Genomic DNA, 17,832 nt, shown 5'->3' on the forward strand with positions numbered 1-17,832 from the left:
TAATATTTTAAATGTATGTATTTGGGCAAGACTATTCTCAAACATGGACAAGTGACAAGTCATGTTTGAAATGTTCATAGCTTCATATCAGTTTTAACCTTGAGAAAACAGTTTTATGTTTACACAGTTGGTTCAAAAATATAATCTATATTATACTTATACCAGACACATACTGAAAATTTATAGTTTTTGAAGTATATAAGGTATTCAGAGATATACTTGACTTACATAAACCAGTGATTCTGACATTATTTGGAGTAAAAGATATATATGAAATATTGGTGATTGGAAACTTTTTTTTTCTAAAAAAAATAATCTTATCCTGTCATCACTGGTCACTAGTCACTCAGACTAATAACCATCAAACCCTTATCCCAATCGTCATATCCGTGGATTTTTTAATGTTTTAACTGGGGAAAAAAGTCATTGAAGACCAAAAAAGGTGTCTACATTCTTTACTCCACACAATCAGGAATCACAAATCCAAAAAGTTGTCTACATTATTTACTCTTCACAATGAGGAATCAAAGTAGTCAGATACGTCTTTTAACATCCTTTATAATATGGTTTATAATATAAGGTTTAGTTCAAAATTTCTTTCAGTAATTTAATATTAATGAAAAGTATTTTTTACACAAATATTAAATCCAGATAGAAAAATAAATTATATCATTCAACAAATTAAAATAAATTCATCATGTCAACAGAAGTTTGGCAATGCACAGCGTGTGATATGACTGCTTAGTATATTGTTCACCCTGATAATGAGTTTAATGAATTGAATAAGTTGTATATTACTTTTTATTAAATAACAGGTCTCCGTATAGGAAAAGTAAACGAGGTTAGCGCAATTCAAGGACATTTATATCAACATGACCTTCGTTTTTAAAGCATATGTTCCGCAACTATATAGCTCTAGGTACCAGTATTTAAATTTCGGTAATAAAAATATATATTTTACAAAACATAAAATTGAAAAAAGGCGGAGGTGGCATTGCAACATACCTTCAGCAACCATCTCTGGTAGAACGTCAAACCGATCGACAATGCAAAGTATATCAATATAAAAGATAACGATTGCAGGGTTTTCTGAAAACACCCTCTGCTGAATATTCCCGGTTGTATTTTGGTGGGAGCTTCATCGTTTTCCTTGTCATCGGCTTTGGTATTTACTTGCTCGTAGCGTACCATTGGCATATTGACAGGTCAATGTCAACAACTAGCATGTCCCAACATATGCCACACTCCTCGGCTTGAATACCGATGTTTACGAAGGTGAAGATAAATTTAAGTTGAACACAGTGCTAAAAATCTACGCGAAACACTTAGTAGTATTCCGGAAAAATCGTAAAAATTCAGCCCGAACTTCAAATATAATTACACGCCTCAAATAAACATTTTTATAATTTTACGGAAACCGTAACGTATGACAACAAATTTGAGTGACAAATAATTGTGAAACCATAGAAAATGCAACTCTGCTTTCTGTCAAAAAAGATAAAGCACACAAAGTACCTAGCCGCTACTGCCAGCGAACGCCACATCATCCTCACAGCTCACAATAGTTAATAGGGTGGTCCAAAGGTGTGTGTAGAAGCGATGTTTTATTTTCTGCTCGAAAAGTAGCCCTGATAGGACACGGTTGTCTCACTTGGCTGATAATTTAGCAACTTTTCTGTACTAACGATACATCACCTCATTAAGTCTGTGGTGGTCTGACTCGTTCTCGGCTAATAATACTGATGGGCTCGCAAAAACTAATTAACAAGACTCGTTGCAATCTGTCAAAGTAAAATTTGAACTAATTTTTGATTTAGCATACGCACATAGTTCAGATACTTATACAAATAAATTCAATCTTTAAAAAAATCTCGTTTAAAGACCAAACTATTCACTTTGACACCATCGTGATTAAAGGAACATAATGCAAAATGTGTATTTTTTAAGACATTTACTTCGCACAAGAGACCTTGAGGAAAATAATTTTCCTTAGACCCTATATCATCTTTGTGAATGTGGTGCTGGGAGTCTTTTTGAGGAAAGGAAATAGTGAACCTGTTTTAGGAGGGAGGAAACACTGAGGCCGGAAAACCATTCCACATATTCCAGCTGTTACACTCAAAAACGACCTTTTCTGGTATGACAAATGATGTAACGGTTTACGTGTACGTAAATATGTTTATGGCGAACATTTGGCGTGTTTCCCGACTGCTCACCAATACTGAATTTTCTTCCATTAAAAATCGCATTTCCAATTGAAAAACTATTTTGTAATCATCTACCAATATACGATTAATTAAATTTTGAAACCAAAATAATGTGTAAGTATCTACTCAATCAATCACTCTATTTTGTCCGAAGGATTATGAAAATTGGACAGTATGACAGTTCTTTTACACAGACATACATTGTTCACACGCGAATACATTTATTTGTTTTCCTCTAGAAACGAATTTACTTGTTAGAAGAAACAAGAAACAGATGTTCACAAATAAATCAGAATAAAGATATTTTGTGCAGTGGTGTACTGCATCGTAGGACCAATAAGGGGTAAAAGGGGACTGTTGACGGGTATTGAAAACTAATTCGAACCAGTTTGGTACACTACCGGTGTGCACAAATTCAACTAAACGTGCGATCTTTAAAATGATTTGCCTATATGCATGATTTGAAAACAACCCTTTTATAATTTCTCCGTGAAAATATTGGGAACATTGTATATGGATACACCAATTAGGAATATAAAAGTTTTATTATATGTTTATTAATTAAAATTTGTTTAAAAAATAATTAAATTCCATCACACATTCTTGGTGCGGCTTCTGACGTCACTTTATATAAAATAACAAGATTCAATCCTGTTTTGCAAAATGTTTTCTATGGATATTTTTTTGTGTTGATATTGCTCAGATATTAAATATTATTTAAGTTTCATTTATAGTTTTGGAACATAGGGTGACTTGAAGCCATATAATTGTTGTTATGTATTAAAAAATCCATTATTAACGACGGAAATGGGAAAAAATCAAAAACAAACCGACAGTAAACTAACGCGTTTTAAATATTCTTGTAGTTTACGTATCTAATTAGTTTTATTTCTTGTGTTTAGGCTTTACTATGAATATAATATAACATTATGTAGTGTGCAGTTATTTTTTTCTGACATTTTAAAACACGACCCCATAAACGCGGATCGGGATATTCAGAATACGGAAAAATTGAATCGAGTGCGGAAAAAGGGATGTTGATATCGTGTAGTAATGCGACTCATTATAGCAAAGTTTTAGAAATGATATCAGTCGGCTTATTTCGTCAGGATTCCTACCAAAAAGCAACTTGACGAACGTAAATATCTCTCAATTCGAGCAAAGAGAAACCGAAATTCCGGGCCACAACATTCCTGCATGCACTGAAAAAACGGTCATAAGACTCAACATAAAATTTAATAATAATCACGATAAAAAGTACCTACTACTTATGACATTTTCAACGTTCCATCACTAAACCAACACCATAGATTAAAAGACAAAGAATGCATCGATCGTCGGACTTATGCATCTACATTCGTCGCATTGTCTATGTACGACAATGTCAGTAGAATCCAGAGTGATTATTTAATATTGCAATATTGTGAACCTTTTTTTGCCACGCATCCATTTGGCAAGACTTGCAGAGTGTACCCGCCCATGGTGTTCTGGTTCTTCTATTAAGTTTGCTATTCAGTGACCCCCGCCGGACATTAGAATTAGTGTAATTTAGTAAAGAAAGCTTCTAAAGTCATTCCAGCTGTCGGCGATTTCTCCAGTGTTCGTTGATCTAAAAAAACATGGCGTCTCCTAACACGCGTCGAAAGTTACAAGAGTTGAGGCTTCTTCACGATAATAACGTAAGTGACCCATGTCCAAATGACCAGTCGAGTGAAGTTTGACGTTTGACTAATCTACGACATCTTCGAGACAGTTAAATGGTGATGCTTTTCATATTCTTATCACCAATCTCTGTTCTCTGAAGTCGAAATCTTATCTGTTTTATCCGTCCCTAATTCAACAAAATTCATATGAAATAAGAGTGAAATTATTCAATTAAATACTTATATGGTTAATGCTAATTTGTAAGTTTTTTTTTCAAATTGGTAATGTTTAGTTTTTGTGGATAAAATGGTTCATATTATTTTTCATTCTATGTATATCTCCATCAGATATTTAGATTTGGATATTTATTTGGAAAGTAGCGACCTTGCAAATAAATATTCACCAACAATCTGTACAGGGAACTTAAAAGTTTCAAGGCATACAGTTTAAATAAAGTGATTATATTATCAAGATATTGGATACATTTTAACATTGTTTTATTAGATTGCATAATGACATTATTATGTATGTTTATGGTACAATTAATTTTATATGGATGCGATACTCTTGATGCGTATTTTGTATATGCGTCTAAGTCTGCCACACTCATTAAATACAATATTATTTTTTTGTACATTTCTAACAACATTTTTTTGTGTTAAATCGGTTTAATTCTCGCAGTAGTAATTTTTCTAATAATTCATCTGTTACAAGTGTGGCATACTTTAACATATTTACCGCGGTTTATTTTGCATGATAGTGAATTATTTTGGTCAGCAGAACTAGCAAATGTTACAGAAATAATTGGCTATGATGTTTCCTAATGTTTTCTCATGTAAAAAGGGTTATTTTGGGAGTATGCGGCAGCTTTTGTTGCGAAGGTTGGAGTAATTCGAATCTCTTCTAAAAGTAATTTTTAGCTTTCATATCTATCTATTTCAAACTCCCTTATAGCAGTTGTAATTATTACATCGATAGGTTTTTTTTTTTTGGTGTTCCTTTATTCATAAAAATTTCAATGATTACATTTGTTTGTTTTCTACAGCCACCATACTAGGCACATGTCCATATTATGGTAGCCATTTCCATTACATTTCCAATGTTTAAAATATTTCAAAGGTGTTCATTAGGGACTCCAACATATGTGTTCTTTAGAGTAGCTGTTAATATTGCGGCGTTGCTGTTCATGTTTGCATTTCTCTCCAATTGTTTGTACTAATTGACAGATGTAATATTTGAATCAGTGGAAGTTAATGTCTAAATATCTGAGTGGTTCGCTGAATGGTGGAAATAGAAAGAATTCGTACAGCAGTATCATTAACTTCAGCATTGTGAAAGTCTGTATTGTGATCTTAGTACAGTCCTTGAAAGCTCCGTAATTCGCCAGTATTCATATGTCAATTTCAGTAGTATTAGACTTGAGCACCAAGCTATGTACACCGATGGGTTGTGTTATCTTACTCCACAGTTACTATACTGCCATCTAGCTTGTTAGAACTGACCATTTTATCAGTCACCAGGGTTCATTATTGTTGTTTTAGTACATTTCGGTAAGTCCTCTGTGTATTATAGCAACTGTCCCTTGTGTTCTATTTGTTTCTTTTCTGGCACATTTTTTGTTTGATTTTGTTTACAAAATGCAATCTTCTCGCAAACAAACACATGACTCCTTAACTTTAAAACAAAAAATTGAATTATTACAAAAGATCTGATGGCGGTGTTTTTTTGTTTTTATGACGTACCGGTTTAAGTTTTTTTGCATATGTAAGCTCTGTACCCCGCCGTTTTCACTTAATGAACACTTTCCCAGTTTTCGGGGTGGTGGATTAGTGAAAGTTTTGGGTGTACTAGAGTGCTAATATTACAAAAAATGGTATTATTGATGTTGTTTTAGACGAAAACGTCTTTTTTATTTCTTTTTTGAAAATTTGGTTTTTTGTATGAAGGTTTTCAGGAAATTCGTGCGGCTAATTTGAAATTTCCTGAAAATCTTCATATATAAAATCGAATTTTCTAATGTTGTAATTATTTATTCAATTTGTATTTAACTGTGTGCGGATCATTGGAACAATATGTTGGATTTATTTTATCTTTTTTTTCAGCAATGCTTTGAGTGCGGAACTTTAAACCCACAATGGGTGTCTGTGACATACGGTATCTGGATATGTTTGGAGTGTTCTGGCAAACACAGGAGTTTGGGTGTGCATTTGTCCTTTGTGCGGTCTGCTACCATGGACAAATGGAAACCATCAGAATTAGAAAAGATGAAGGTTTGTGTTTGACTGTATGAATAATAATAATAATAATAAAACTTTGACAGAACCCCAATGTTTTCAGATATGGATACATATGTACATAGTAATGTTTTTATATTTGCTGTACAATAGAGATCTTTTCTAATTTATCTGTTATTTGTAACAAACCTCAATCAACACTTGATTTTCAAAAAAATCAATGTATGCTAATAATGTCTTTACTCTACTAGGTTGGAGGAAATGACAGAGCTAGGAGCTTTCTCAATAAACAACCTGACTGGAAAAATGAATCCAACCTTAGCCAACGCTACAACAGTAAGGCCGCTGCTATATACAGACATAAGGTAAGATATTTTAAATATATTATTGTACAACATAAAAATAATGGCAATACAATTTTACACTTCACCAATTGAATTCAAGAAATGAATCGTAATCTCCAGATTATAAGATATTATGTACTAGATATTATCATACCAGTAGATTGGTTTTAACCCTACCTAACATGTCTTCAATTATTACGGAGTTTTGCTCACCGTGCCATGGAGAGCAGTTGTCAGTAGTAGCTGGTGGTCTGCCAACTGTAATGGACCTATCATGCATTTTATGCGTGGCTGACGGTTTTTCCTCATTTTCAGGACTAATACGTAATATTTTACTTAAGGTCATGCGTCCATATACAGGGGGTAAAGTGCGCTAACTTCGGAGAGTGATTCTTCATGATTTTAGAAGTAAAAATAATAAATTAATTTTTAGAAATTCCAATGTTTTAAGCTAGATTTAGATAAAAAAATTGTTTGTATTAGAAAATAAATATTATTCTATGGAAAAATATTTTGGTATAAGAAAATAGCATTGGTCGAAAAAAGTTAGTTATCTTTTTTACTTCTACTATCATGTAGAATCACCTCCCAAACTTAGCGCACTTATCCCCGGACACCCTGTATACTATTAATAAAATGATTTACAGAAGTAAAAAATGTAAATTATTGATATTTACCCAACTAACCCATGGGAGCCGGCAAGAATGTTCAATAAATAAAAATACATACATTTTTGTTAAGGCCAACATGAAGAAAATACCATACTTGATAAAGTGACATTTTGATTTTTGTGTTTAAAAAAACCAGCAGAAGTAATATCCAAAGGCAAAATGAATGCATAAGTATTGTAGTGTTTCATGATGTGTGTGAGCACAATTCTTCAACACTGCAATTGCAGGACTCCGACTCCTAATGGTTAAAAGAATGACAACATTGTAAATGTGTACTCAGTACACATCACCGGACCCGTGAGGGAGTTTTTAGTACTGTAAGGAAAGGGTTAATATTGTTCTAATTCTAAAAATTATTATAATATTTCCTTTGTTATAGATCTCAACGCTTTCTGAAGGAAAGCCATGGGACGAGTCTGCATTTGCGGAATTCGAAAAAGGGCTTTCTAAGGGAGAGACAGAATCTTTATCAGGGAAATCCTACAGCTCCAATCAAACATCTTATTCCAACTTCAATTCAAATGAAGGAAATTATCAAGATTCCGGAACTGGGATGAATCGAAGCAGTTCATTGTAAGTACATATTATAATATTACCATTAGCAGTTATTCAATAATAAGTTGACCAAAGAACTGCTAAAAACAACTGTTAACTAGACCAGTGTTCCGCAAACTTTTTATGTTCACGGTACACCTAACTAATCAAAAAATTTTAACGGTACACCAAAGAAAAAAAAAACAAGGTAAATTTTGGATAGGATTGGCTAGGCTTATTACGAATAACGGCGAACTTTGAGGTTAAACTACGAAAGCTGCATGTCATCATAATTTAAAAAAACATCCCAGGTTTTGAATAGTTTGTTTGGCAAAGCAGGGTTTGTCTAGCCGGGTTTGTGTAATTATGGTTGATATTTATCACACAACAGTGACAGAATGACCGCGAACTGTCACCGAATCGGTTCGAGAAGTGAATTTTAATTTTACGCAATTGATAATTAAAATGCATATTTTTCCGCCGCCACCAAGCCAAAAAGTTTCCTTTTATAGTAATTACGGCATATCTAAAGTTTTTTTCTAAAAATTATTCGTAATAAGCGTGGCCACTCCGAACCAAAATTTACCAAAAACAATATTTTATTAATATTTATTATTAAAATCAATATAACATGAAAAGATGTTTAATGCGAAATGTGAGCCTGTTTAACTGAACACAGACGTTCAAAATTTGGAACAATCGTTGATAACGCTGCTCGCATCTCTTCGTCGATCGTCCTCAGGCTTTCTCTTTTTTTTTATTTTATCGTTGTGAGAGTTGAAAACCCCAATTCGCATAAATAGGTCGTGGCAAATGGTAATAGAATTGCAATAGCTCGCTTTGACAGCAATGGATACTCATTTTTTACGTGGAGCCAAAAATGTGCTAACTCTGTTTCAGAAAATTTTAATTTTAGTGTCCGATCAGTTTTAAGCTCCATGAATTCTTCCTGCTCGTTTATTGGTAAATGTTCAAGGGAAATGCTTTCCGAAAATGGATTTCTTACCCAGTCCATAGGTTGCAGGTCACACTTAGGAAAATATGAGTTCATTTTTTCTGCTAACAGCTCCAAGTGTTTCACTATCAAAGCCTGCACTTTTTTTTCTGAATCGGCAGCCATGACATTTGGAAACATTTCGTTACAACCATTGGTAGCGTGGCTGATCCATAGCACCAACTTAGCGCGAAAGCTTTCAATCTTGTCCGAAGACGTTAAAATGTTACAATTTCTTCCTTGCATTTTTTTGTTCAGCTCATTTAATTGAGCGAATATGTCCGCCAGATATGCAAGTTTTGCTACCCATTCTTCTTTTTTAAATAGAGAAGCAAAGTCTGAACCCTGGGTTTCTAGAAATGTCTGGGTCTCATTTTTCAGCTCGTAAATCCGAGAAAGCACTTTTCCGCGAGAAAGCCATCGTACTTCTGTATGAAACAGAAGTGACTGATGATCTGCTCCCATTTCCTGACACAATGAATTGAACAGACGAGAGTTCAGCAGTCGCGACTTGATGTAATTGACAATTTTGACGACTTCTTGTAAGACAGACAACAATTCATCAGGCAGAGACTTCGTCATCAGTGCCTCTCTCTGTAAAAAGCAATGTAAATTTTTAATATTAGGATTTTTTTCAGAAGCCCTGGTTATAAATCCCCTAATTTTTCCTGTCATAGCTGCTGCTCCGTCTGTGCAAATGCTTAAGCAGTTGCGCCATTCCAAATTGTGTTCACTGAAGTACTGGTTTGTTACTCTGAATATTTCTTCTCCGGTGGTATAACCAGGTAGTGGCAGACAAAATAAAAACTCCTCTTTTATTTCATATCCATCCGTATACCTCACATTTGTGATGAGATGCGCGTGACCACTGATATCAGTAGACTCGTCGACTTGTAGCGCGAAAACTCCACTTAGCTTTAATTTTTCAATTAACGTTGATTGAATGTCGGCGGATATTTCATTAATGCGACGTGAGATCGTATCTGCTGAGGCAGGTATTTTTTCGATTTCCTTAGCGGCTTCTTGGCTAATCATAATTTTGACAATTTCTTTGCAGACAGGTAAAATTAAAGTTTCAGCGAGAGAATGAGGTTTCTTCGATTTAACCAGCATATTAGCGATCACGTAGCTTGCTTTTTGCGCTTTGCTTGATGTATTGAAAGACGAACTCATGAGAGTTACCTGTTTCTTAGACTGGTCTTTCATACGTTGAAAGAAGGCTTTATCTTTGTGAGCCACCGATGGGTGTTTAGTTGTTAAATGTCGTGAAAGTTTACTGGGCACCATCGAATTATTAGCCAAAGTTTCTCCACAAACAAGACATTTTGGGATTGGGCACGATTCGTCACCGCAATATATAAAGCCATAACGCACATAGCTCTCATCGTATTTCCGATCAAAAAGCTTAGATTTTTTCTTTGTTGACTCTCCTTCTTCTTGGGAATCATTAGTTTCACTTGACAAACTTGCGGTACGTTTAACGAATTTATCCATTATATACACGTAATATGGGATATTTTTTTGCAATTAAAAAAGTCAATTAAGTTCGCGCCGACACAAACAAACACTAGCATTAACGAATGACTACTAAACAAGCGGGCGCAACGTCGCCGTCGTAATTCGTAATGTTATATTGTCACGCGCATGCACCCCGTTAGCTCGTGCGCAATCACGTGATAATCCCACCCACGCCACCTCCGGCCGCCGCGCCGCACAGAAAAGTAAAGACCGATTTACAGAGCACTTTGTGAGAAGTGACGCGGGACTCGCGGCACACTTACAAATGGCCACGGCACACCAGTGTGCCGCGGAGCACACTTTGCGGAACACTGAACTAGACTACACTTTCTTAAATATAAAGCAGTACATATTCCGTTTTCTAAAGCAGCTAAAACTATTTATATAGCCCACAAAGATAATATTATAAATAAGGGAGATGGGCCATGACCCAATATTAGTATAAAATCGTGCGCACAAGTGTCGCCAATATCGTTCACCCACCAAATAAGCATTTTACAGTCACTGTTTCATATTTTTCAATTCAAATCTCAGGTGAAACTGCCTAGAAAAGGTATTATTATAAAACAATTGGTTTTTTCAGTGCCTCGAATAGTTCAGAGAACCGCTACACAGGATTTGGAAACACCAACTACAACCAGCAGAATAACAGCAATGGGCAGAACTCCAAGGAGCTACTTGATAACACCATGACTTCACTAGCTAGTGTAAGTTTTAAGTATTATTATGAAACATATCTTTACGTGTGGCTCTTTGTCCTTGCATGTGTTGTACTGTGTTTAATGGTTTTTTGAGAAATATATTTTTTCAAATATACGGTCATTTCTGTTTTTACATGACCTTTTTTTGATCACATGTTAAAATTCATAACTTTTGTATTTTTTTTTGTTAAAAGAAATTAATTCATCTTACTTATTGGTTAGTCTTTATTTCTCTCATAATTCAGCGCCCTTGAGGTGATTTTGCACAAAAACGGCGCTATACAAATCATCAAAATATTATTTAATATTATAAGATACTGCCCATAATAGTATTTCCATGTCATTGCTAGTGAGCGAGTACATTTGAAATTTTTACTGAAAAAACCACATTTTTATGCATTTTAATATCCGTAATTTGCCAAGATTCTGATTTAAAATTGCAGCGCACAAATTATTAACATCGATTTAAGTGATGCTAATATTTAGGAGACATTTACACCAAAATGATGTAATTATCTTTTGGGCTGCGTCTTTCAGGCTAGCGTTACATTAGGAAGTTTGGTTTACCACTTATGTAAGTTTTTGAGAAGTCACTCCTGAGTATGTTTATGTATTCATTCAACTTATGGTAATTAACGCTTACGTAGTAAGTTGTGCTGAAGTTTAAAATATGAAAGTGCTTACAGCGACCAATACACTTGTATGATAGTGATTTATTTTTGGGGTATTATGGCATGTTGCGCTACCTCCTTCTTTAGCCAACGTTTCAGACATCATTACAGTCTCTAATGTAACGCTGTCTGAAACGTTGGTTAAAAAAGGAGGTAGCGCAACACGGTATAATACCCCAAAAATAAATCACCATAATACTTTTAGCCGTGAAAATCTCAAATCAATACACTTGGATGTTTATTCGCGTTAAGATGGTGGGTCAACGACGAGTTGTTGCTGTCATAATTTCATAGTCAGGACTTTTTTGAAATATGTCTTTGTTGTGTTATATGAAATAAACATTTGACTATCTTATTGTTCTAGGGCTGGTCAATGTTCACGGCATCGGCTTCAATGATTGCCCAGAAAGCCAGTGATAACGCTGTAAAGTACGGAGGCCTTGCTTCTCAAAAGGTCTTTGAAATGGCAAATAATGTCAATGAAAAGGTAAGATTATTAATATTAAATACATTTCAGACAGTCAATATTAACATGATTACGTGTTTTAATAGAAACATCAACTGTTCAAAATTTCGTTCAGTTACACTTTAGGATCAAGAGCAAAGACTTATATCGCCCACCCTCTGTGTATTGATTGAATTGTGAAAATTTGTATATTTCTAACTATTTCTAACTCACACCATTTCACTGCAGGTACAGAGGATGGAAACCAAATAATTTTTCTATCTCAGCATAAACTCCTTGTTTCATGCACGCATTGTCTTATAAATACCCTAGGAGGCTGGATGGTGTTGAGGCAAACATTAAATTGGGGTGTTTCCAACTCCTTCACATTTGAAGACCATCAAATCGACATTCGGCAACATTTGAATGATTAATGCTTATCGTCGATTCGCGGCTATCTGAGATCTGTGATCGGCTTACAAGCCTGATGGGCAATTTTTTTTTATACTGGTCGCCACCTGGAAACTATAACTCTACCCGTACGAAAAATCTTTGCTTTACAAAATCATTATTCTCTTACATGTGATATGATACAGATAGAGTTTGAAACAGAAATACCTTAGGTATAAAAAACAGGCAAATAAGAGAGTCGTGGTTTCCCAGAGGCGACAAGTACTCTCCAAGGGCTGTAGCCCAAATAGTTATGATTTTTGCATTTTTTATTTCCAATTTGGTTTAATTTTGTTTGCAACGTGCAATCACGATCTGTTACAGATCAATTCGCGTGGCAGCTGGAGCAGCCTTGGTGGAGTCAACAACTCGGCCAGTGGCAGTGTGTCCCCGGGCAGTGGGGCTCACACCACTTACCAGTCTGAGCTCTCCTATGGCGCTCTGAAGAGCTCTGTTTCTGAACCGGCCCCGTCTTGGTAAGCAACCTAGTTATGTATCTTACTAACCACTTCATAACTGGGCACCGTTCTTATTGTGTGTTCGTAATTCCCGCATGCATGTGGGAGCCGACCTTGAATGATTAATGTTAATTAAAAGCTACTATGTACATAATGGCTTTTGCAACAATTATACTAAATGAAACAACTTTATTTAAAACCACAAAATTTATTTCCATTCTGCTTTTGTTAGATCGGAAGAATACTTGCACATTTTATTACATATACTGAACAGATATAGTAGAACCCTGTTAATTCGAAAAAATATCCATAAAAATTTATTTGTGATATTAGTAGATTTGATAATGCGTAGGTTAAGTCAAATTTAGTCTTAGGGGGCCTCAGCACAGGTTAAGCACCCATTGAGGCACACATTACCAATGTGGGATCTGGAATAAACAGGAAAAAAATTAAACAAAAAAAAAACAACACATGTCTTCATGGCCTTCCCTTCTGTGTACGTCATCTTCTGAGCATTACACTCAGTCCAGATTTATTGCAGGCAGTGGTCATCATTTTTAATTTTTTTTCCAGGGATGTGGCACCGGCAGCAGATGACTTTGTACCCATCAAAAGCACCCACAGTTCGAGGAAAGCAGTTCAAGAGATCGACTTGAAAACTGGCCTCGATGTGAAGAGTCGCAAATTCAAAGCAACGGATGATGCTGCCTGGGATATACTGAACGGCTAGAATGAAATTAATAGGAAAATAGTCAAATATCTATGCATTAATTTATATAAATGAAAGGAACTGAGAACTTTATAAAAGATATAACATAATCATAAGTTTAAAACATATGAAATTATTTGCCTTTAAATAGACATAATATTTATTTTTCGGAATAACTTTATTGAGTAAACCTCAAATTGTAATATTTAAATATTGAAGACAATATTAGTGATTTCTAAACGAAAATCTGAAACAGAAAAATCAGAAAAGGATACTGTCACATCTCTCCTGGGTTCGAGTCCTAGATGTGACAGTATCCTTTTCTGATTTTTCTGTTTCAGATTTTCGTTTAGAAATCACTAATATTGTCTTCAATATTTAGACATAATATTGTTGACTGTTCCGAATTGAACTTTTGCACATGTCATATTTTTGTTGATATAGACGCTTATCCTTTTCACTGCATTCCCAACAAAGGCGTAGGGGTAACTTTAAAAAAATATTTTTACCTAATGGAGACGAATCTGCAAAACAGATTTTCCATCGGAATCAATTCCTCGAACCAACTTTATTGTGTAAAGTTTTCAGTTGAAATTACCCTATCATTAATACAGAATAGTTGTTACACTATTTAATAGGCAAAACTAAAATATAGCTTTTCTTTGTTACTTTTTAATCTTAATTATAAAACAGAAAATCTATGTGCTGAAAGTGAAATTTGCAGTTTTTTTTTTCTGTCTAGGTCGATACAACTATCTTTAGCTTTGAATAATCTATTTAACAGTCACAAAAATTGACAAGATGCCTATTGTTGGTTCCAAATAATTCAGTTGCTTGATAAGATTTTTCTTCACATAAAGTGTTGGATCCCAGACGAAACCGGATACATAATAATGCTTACACAAATATTTATTAGGTCATGTGGCCGCTAAGTATAACATAATATTATTGCTTCTATACATTGAAGTTAGAAAAATAATAATACAGTAGAACCTCGTTAATTCGAAATCCAGCGGACATCAAAAATAAAATTTCGAATTCCCACGTAATTCTAAATTTTATGAACAAAAAAAAAAAAGGGAAAAAATCGAGTTCCTCGGCCGCCCCTTCAAATTCGGGTGGTATCTTAGGAGTAAACTTGTATTAACTCTTTGCACGCGGCCGTATCAACTGTTGTTACGGCAAAAAGTCTATACTCACACGCGGCTGTATCAACAGTTGATACGGCAACTTTGACGGCCGATATTCCCGCTCTCTTTCGTCATAAATGTATTTCTTGCTCACTTGGACATTTGTTGAACTATCACGATGCTGACATCTACAAGAATTTCTCAAAAATAATATTGTATTTCATAAAAAAAGATCGATAACCAAGTGCGCCTCTTCGCGCCTTTTAGTCCTTTAGTTTACATTTTTGTCAACGGATGGCGTTAGTACTAGTTTGTCATTCACAACTTTTCATAACTAAGAATGATAAGTGATCATGGTGTCCCACTTGTGTCTATAAACACAGTGGCCTAAGTACACACACACCGAGAGTGGTTTATTTATGACGCCGAGTGAATGGCGGGACCACATTCAAAAGATACGGTACGTCTTTGTATGAAATTTTATGTTTTTGTTTTTATAAACATCTAAGAGTGTTGACACACGAGGATTTGTTTTCATATTGTGGAGAATAATCTGTTCTGTCTATATAGTCCAATAAATCATGCCAGAATGCTATAATTTGACATTTAATTGCATGCATAGGTATTTGAAAATATGTACCGCGTACGGGTATAGATAAAACGGAGCAAATTAACGCGTTCAAAAGGTTAATACGAATTATTCCCGTTTAAATCGAATTTTTGCAGTCGATTTCCATCGCGATCAGCCCTTCAAGTTCAGTTATTCTAAGCAAATTCATAAAAATACCACACATTTCCGCGTAAATCAAATTTTCGCAGCTGATTAACGTCGCGGCCGGTCCTTTAAACTCGGATATTCGAAAAATACAATATATTTATGTGTAAACCGAAATTTCGCGACCGATTTCCGTTGCGGCCGACCCTTTAAATTCAGATATTTTAAGTAAATTTCGTAAAACTACGTCATATTTCCACGTGAATCGATCTTTGAACTCAGATATTCGAAGTAAATTTAGTAAAAATACAATATATTTCCGCGTAAATTGAAATTTCGGAGAAAATTATCTGTGGATTTTTTTTTTGGCGAAAATATAGAATTATCGGGGTTCGAATTATCGGGGTTCTACTGTATATTAAATTTATCATGTAAATAATGAGAGTGTATAACTTTTCTTTAAGTTACTTTGGTTGACTAGTTCAATTCGAAAGGGTTTAAATACAGCGCATGTATGGTTTAGTTAGTTTTTCCAAGATGTTTTAGGACCTAATCATTTCTAAACATACAGGACAGTTTAAATATGCAAATGCAAAAGCATTTATAATTTTTTCATAAATTAGTACTCTAATATTTTTAAGGAAAATATCACTAGATTTTTTTAAATTACTATGTACAATATCAAATGCTTTAAATAGCTCTTCTCCCATTCACTTACGGTGAGCTGTTTGACAGCTTTCATGTGTTTGATATTTTGGCGATTACCAGATGTGAGGCCTATTCGGGACATGTCCTGATTTCTAGCTTAGCAATTTCCTTGTTTTCCCCACGCCTTTGCTTTGTGGCTTCCAGTTTGTCCCTCTTTCATCACACTTGTCCAAGCCAAAGGGTTGTGTTGAGCGGACTTTCTCGGCTCTGGATGCCATTTGAAATGTTCATGTTGAAATGTAAAGGTTTTTTTTAAATTTAGTGACATCCAGTGAACAGTGCTGTGTACACGATGTACATGATGTGTGCGGGGAAATAGCATTTTTTTATCTAGTAGAATACAGCTTCAGTATTTGGCAATGTCTCATTGTTTAATAATGAAACCTCCTAGCATTTCAGCCCACTTCCCATCAAGGCTGGACATTGAAATCATAGTTAAGCCGTGTTTCTTCATTTTCTTCAGATTGGTGTTTTCTTATCCCGAAAAATGATTCCTGTCTCAATATCATTATGTACTACTGACCCATTGTTAGTTGTACTTACACCCATCGCACATGTCAGCCATCCAAGTGACCGTAACAAAGCCTGGGTAATTTCAGGGCAATTGGATATAAGATTGGTATAAGATCATCTTCTATCTCTCATTCACCTTTTTATGGAAACCATAGCCATTTAAATTAATAGACTTGAGCTAACATGAAATCTGGGATATTTCAACTAGCTGAAAGCAAACCACATGACCATATTTTTGGTACCAGAAGGGTTTGAGTAACCTGGATGTACGCAATGCATGTACGCATAAAAAATATGCAGCTTTCCATGATTATACGTTTAAGATGAAAGGCTAAATACAATTTCTGTGCATTATGCAGTGGTACGGTTTACCATACCGTGGAAGTATTTACCATACCAGTTCGTCAAATTGTACCGCAAGACTAACTTAAAAAATAAAACTCAATGATTAAGAAAATTGTCCTAATAAATATTATGTACCCTCAAAAAAAATGTTTTTTACTTGAACCTAAATATCTCCTAAACCGGTGTTGATTAAGGTTTTTAGCCACAGGGCCAATTTATCCATTTTCAGTTTGTTCGCAGAACGCAGGGGTATGTACATACAGCTTGACATGGTTTACTCTGCAGTCGGTGATGTTGCAAACCTATTATTTTTCTAAAACGGTAATTTTTGTTAATAAAACAATCAAAGAAAGCAAAAATAAAGCACCACAGGCGAAAATTTAATATCTCCAAGGCCTAACCAATAAATGCTGTCAATTTTTATCATTTTGAAATATTTAAGAACTGTTAATATGTGCTTGTAATTTTGGGTGGCTGATTCAAAATAGATGGACAAAAGTTTGTCGCGAAACCCTTTTGTAATTTCTAATACAGATTTTGAAAACGTTAATATTTATTAGGTATATTATCAATATTTTATCACGGAACCCTGAGAGATTATTATTATTATTTAATGATCAGGCAGCATCCTGCTGATGCACTATCTGATTAATTTAATTATTTTAAATTGTTTTTAACTTCTTGATCGCTGATGCTAAATTTTTGCCATGCGCCAGCTGATTCTATTTTCGTAATAACTTACTTGTTTTTTGCATAGTGATGTTTTTGTATATTGTATCATTTTACCAAATAATGTGTTTACTTATATATTTATATAATAAATAAACTGTAAGTAGTTTCC

At 34.6% G+C, this 17,832-nt stretch overlaps 2 protein-coding genes across 2 annotated transcripts in view; one reads left to right on the forward strand and one right to left on the reverse strand.

Moving 5' to 3' along the window:
- LOC149412292 (solute carrier family 35 member H1) overlaps positions 1 to 1,450 on the reverse strand; it is a 28,539-nt gene extending 27,089 nt beyond the window's left edge. Inside the window, exon 1 of the mRNA XM_089646077.1 lies at positions 1,006 to 1,450. Coding sequence (XP_089502203.1) covers positions 1,006 to 1,197 — 192 coding nt within the window. The 5' untranslated portion in view covers positions 1,198 to 1,450. The remainder of the gene's footprint in view (positions 1 to 1,005) is intronic.
- A 2,139-nt stretch (positions 1,451 to 3,589) lies between these two features.
- Positions 3,590 to 16,896, forward strand: ArfGAP1 (ADP-ribosylation factor GTPase-activating protein 1). Its single transcript, XM_089646147.1, has 8 exons — positions 3,590 to 3,886; positions 5,954 to 6,121; positions 6,337 to 6,450; positions 7,480 to 7,673; positions 10,730 to 10,853; positions 11,883 to 12,005; positions 12,738 to 12,889; positions 13,445 to 16,896. Exons 1-8 carry the CDS (start codon positions 3,827 to 3,829, stop codon positions 13,599 to 13,601), a joined length of 1,092 nt encoding a protein of 363 aa, XP_089502273.1. The 5' UTR covers positions 3,590 to 3,826; the 3' UTR covers positions 13,602 to 16,896.
- The last annotated feature ends 936 nt before the right edge of the window (positions 16,897 to 17,832 follow it).

Source organism: Hesperophylax consimilis, chromosome 23 (genome assembly GCF_061612785.1).
Source record: "Hesperophylax consimilis isolate HC1 chromosome 23, BYU_Hcon_1.0, whole genome shotgun sequence".
Classification (NCBI taxonomy): Eukaryota; Metazoa; Arthropoda; class Insecta; order Trichoptera; family Limnephilidae; genus Hesperophylax; species Hesperophylax consimilis.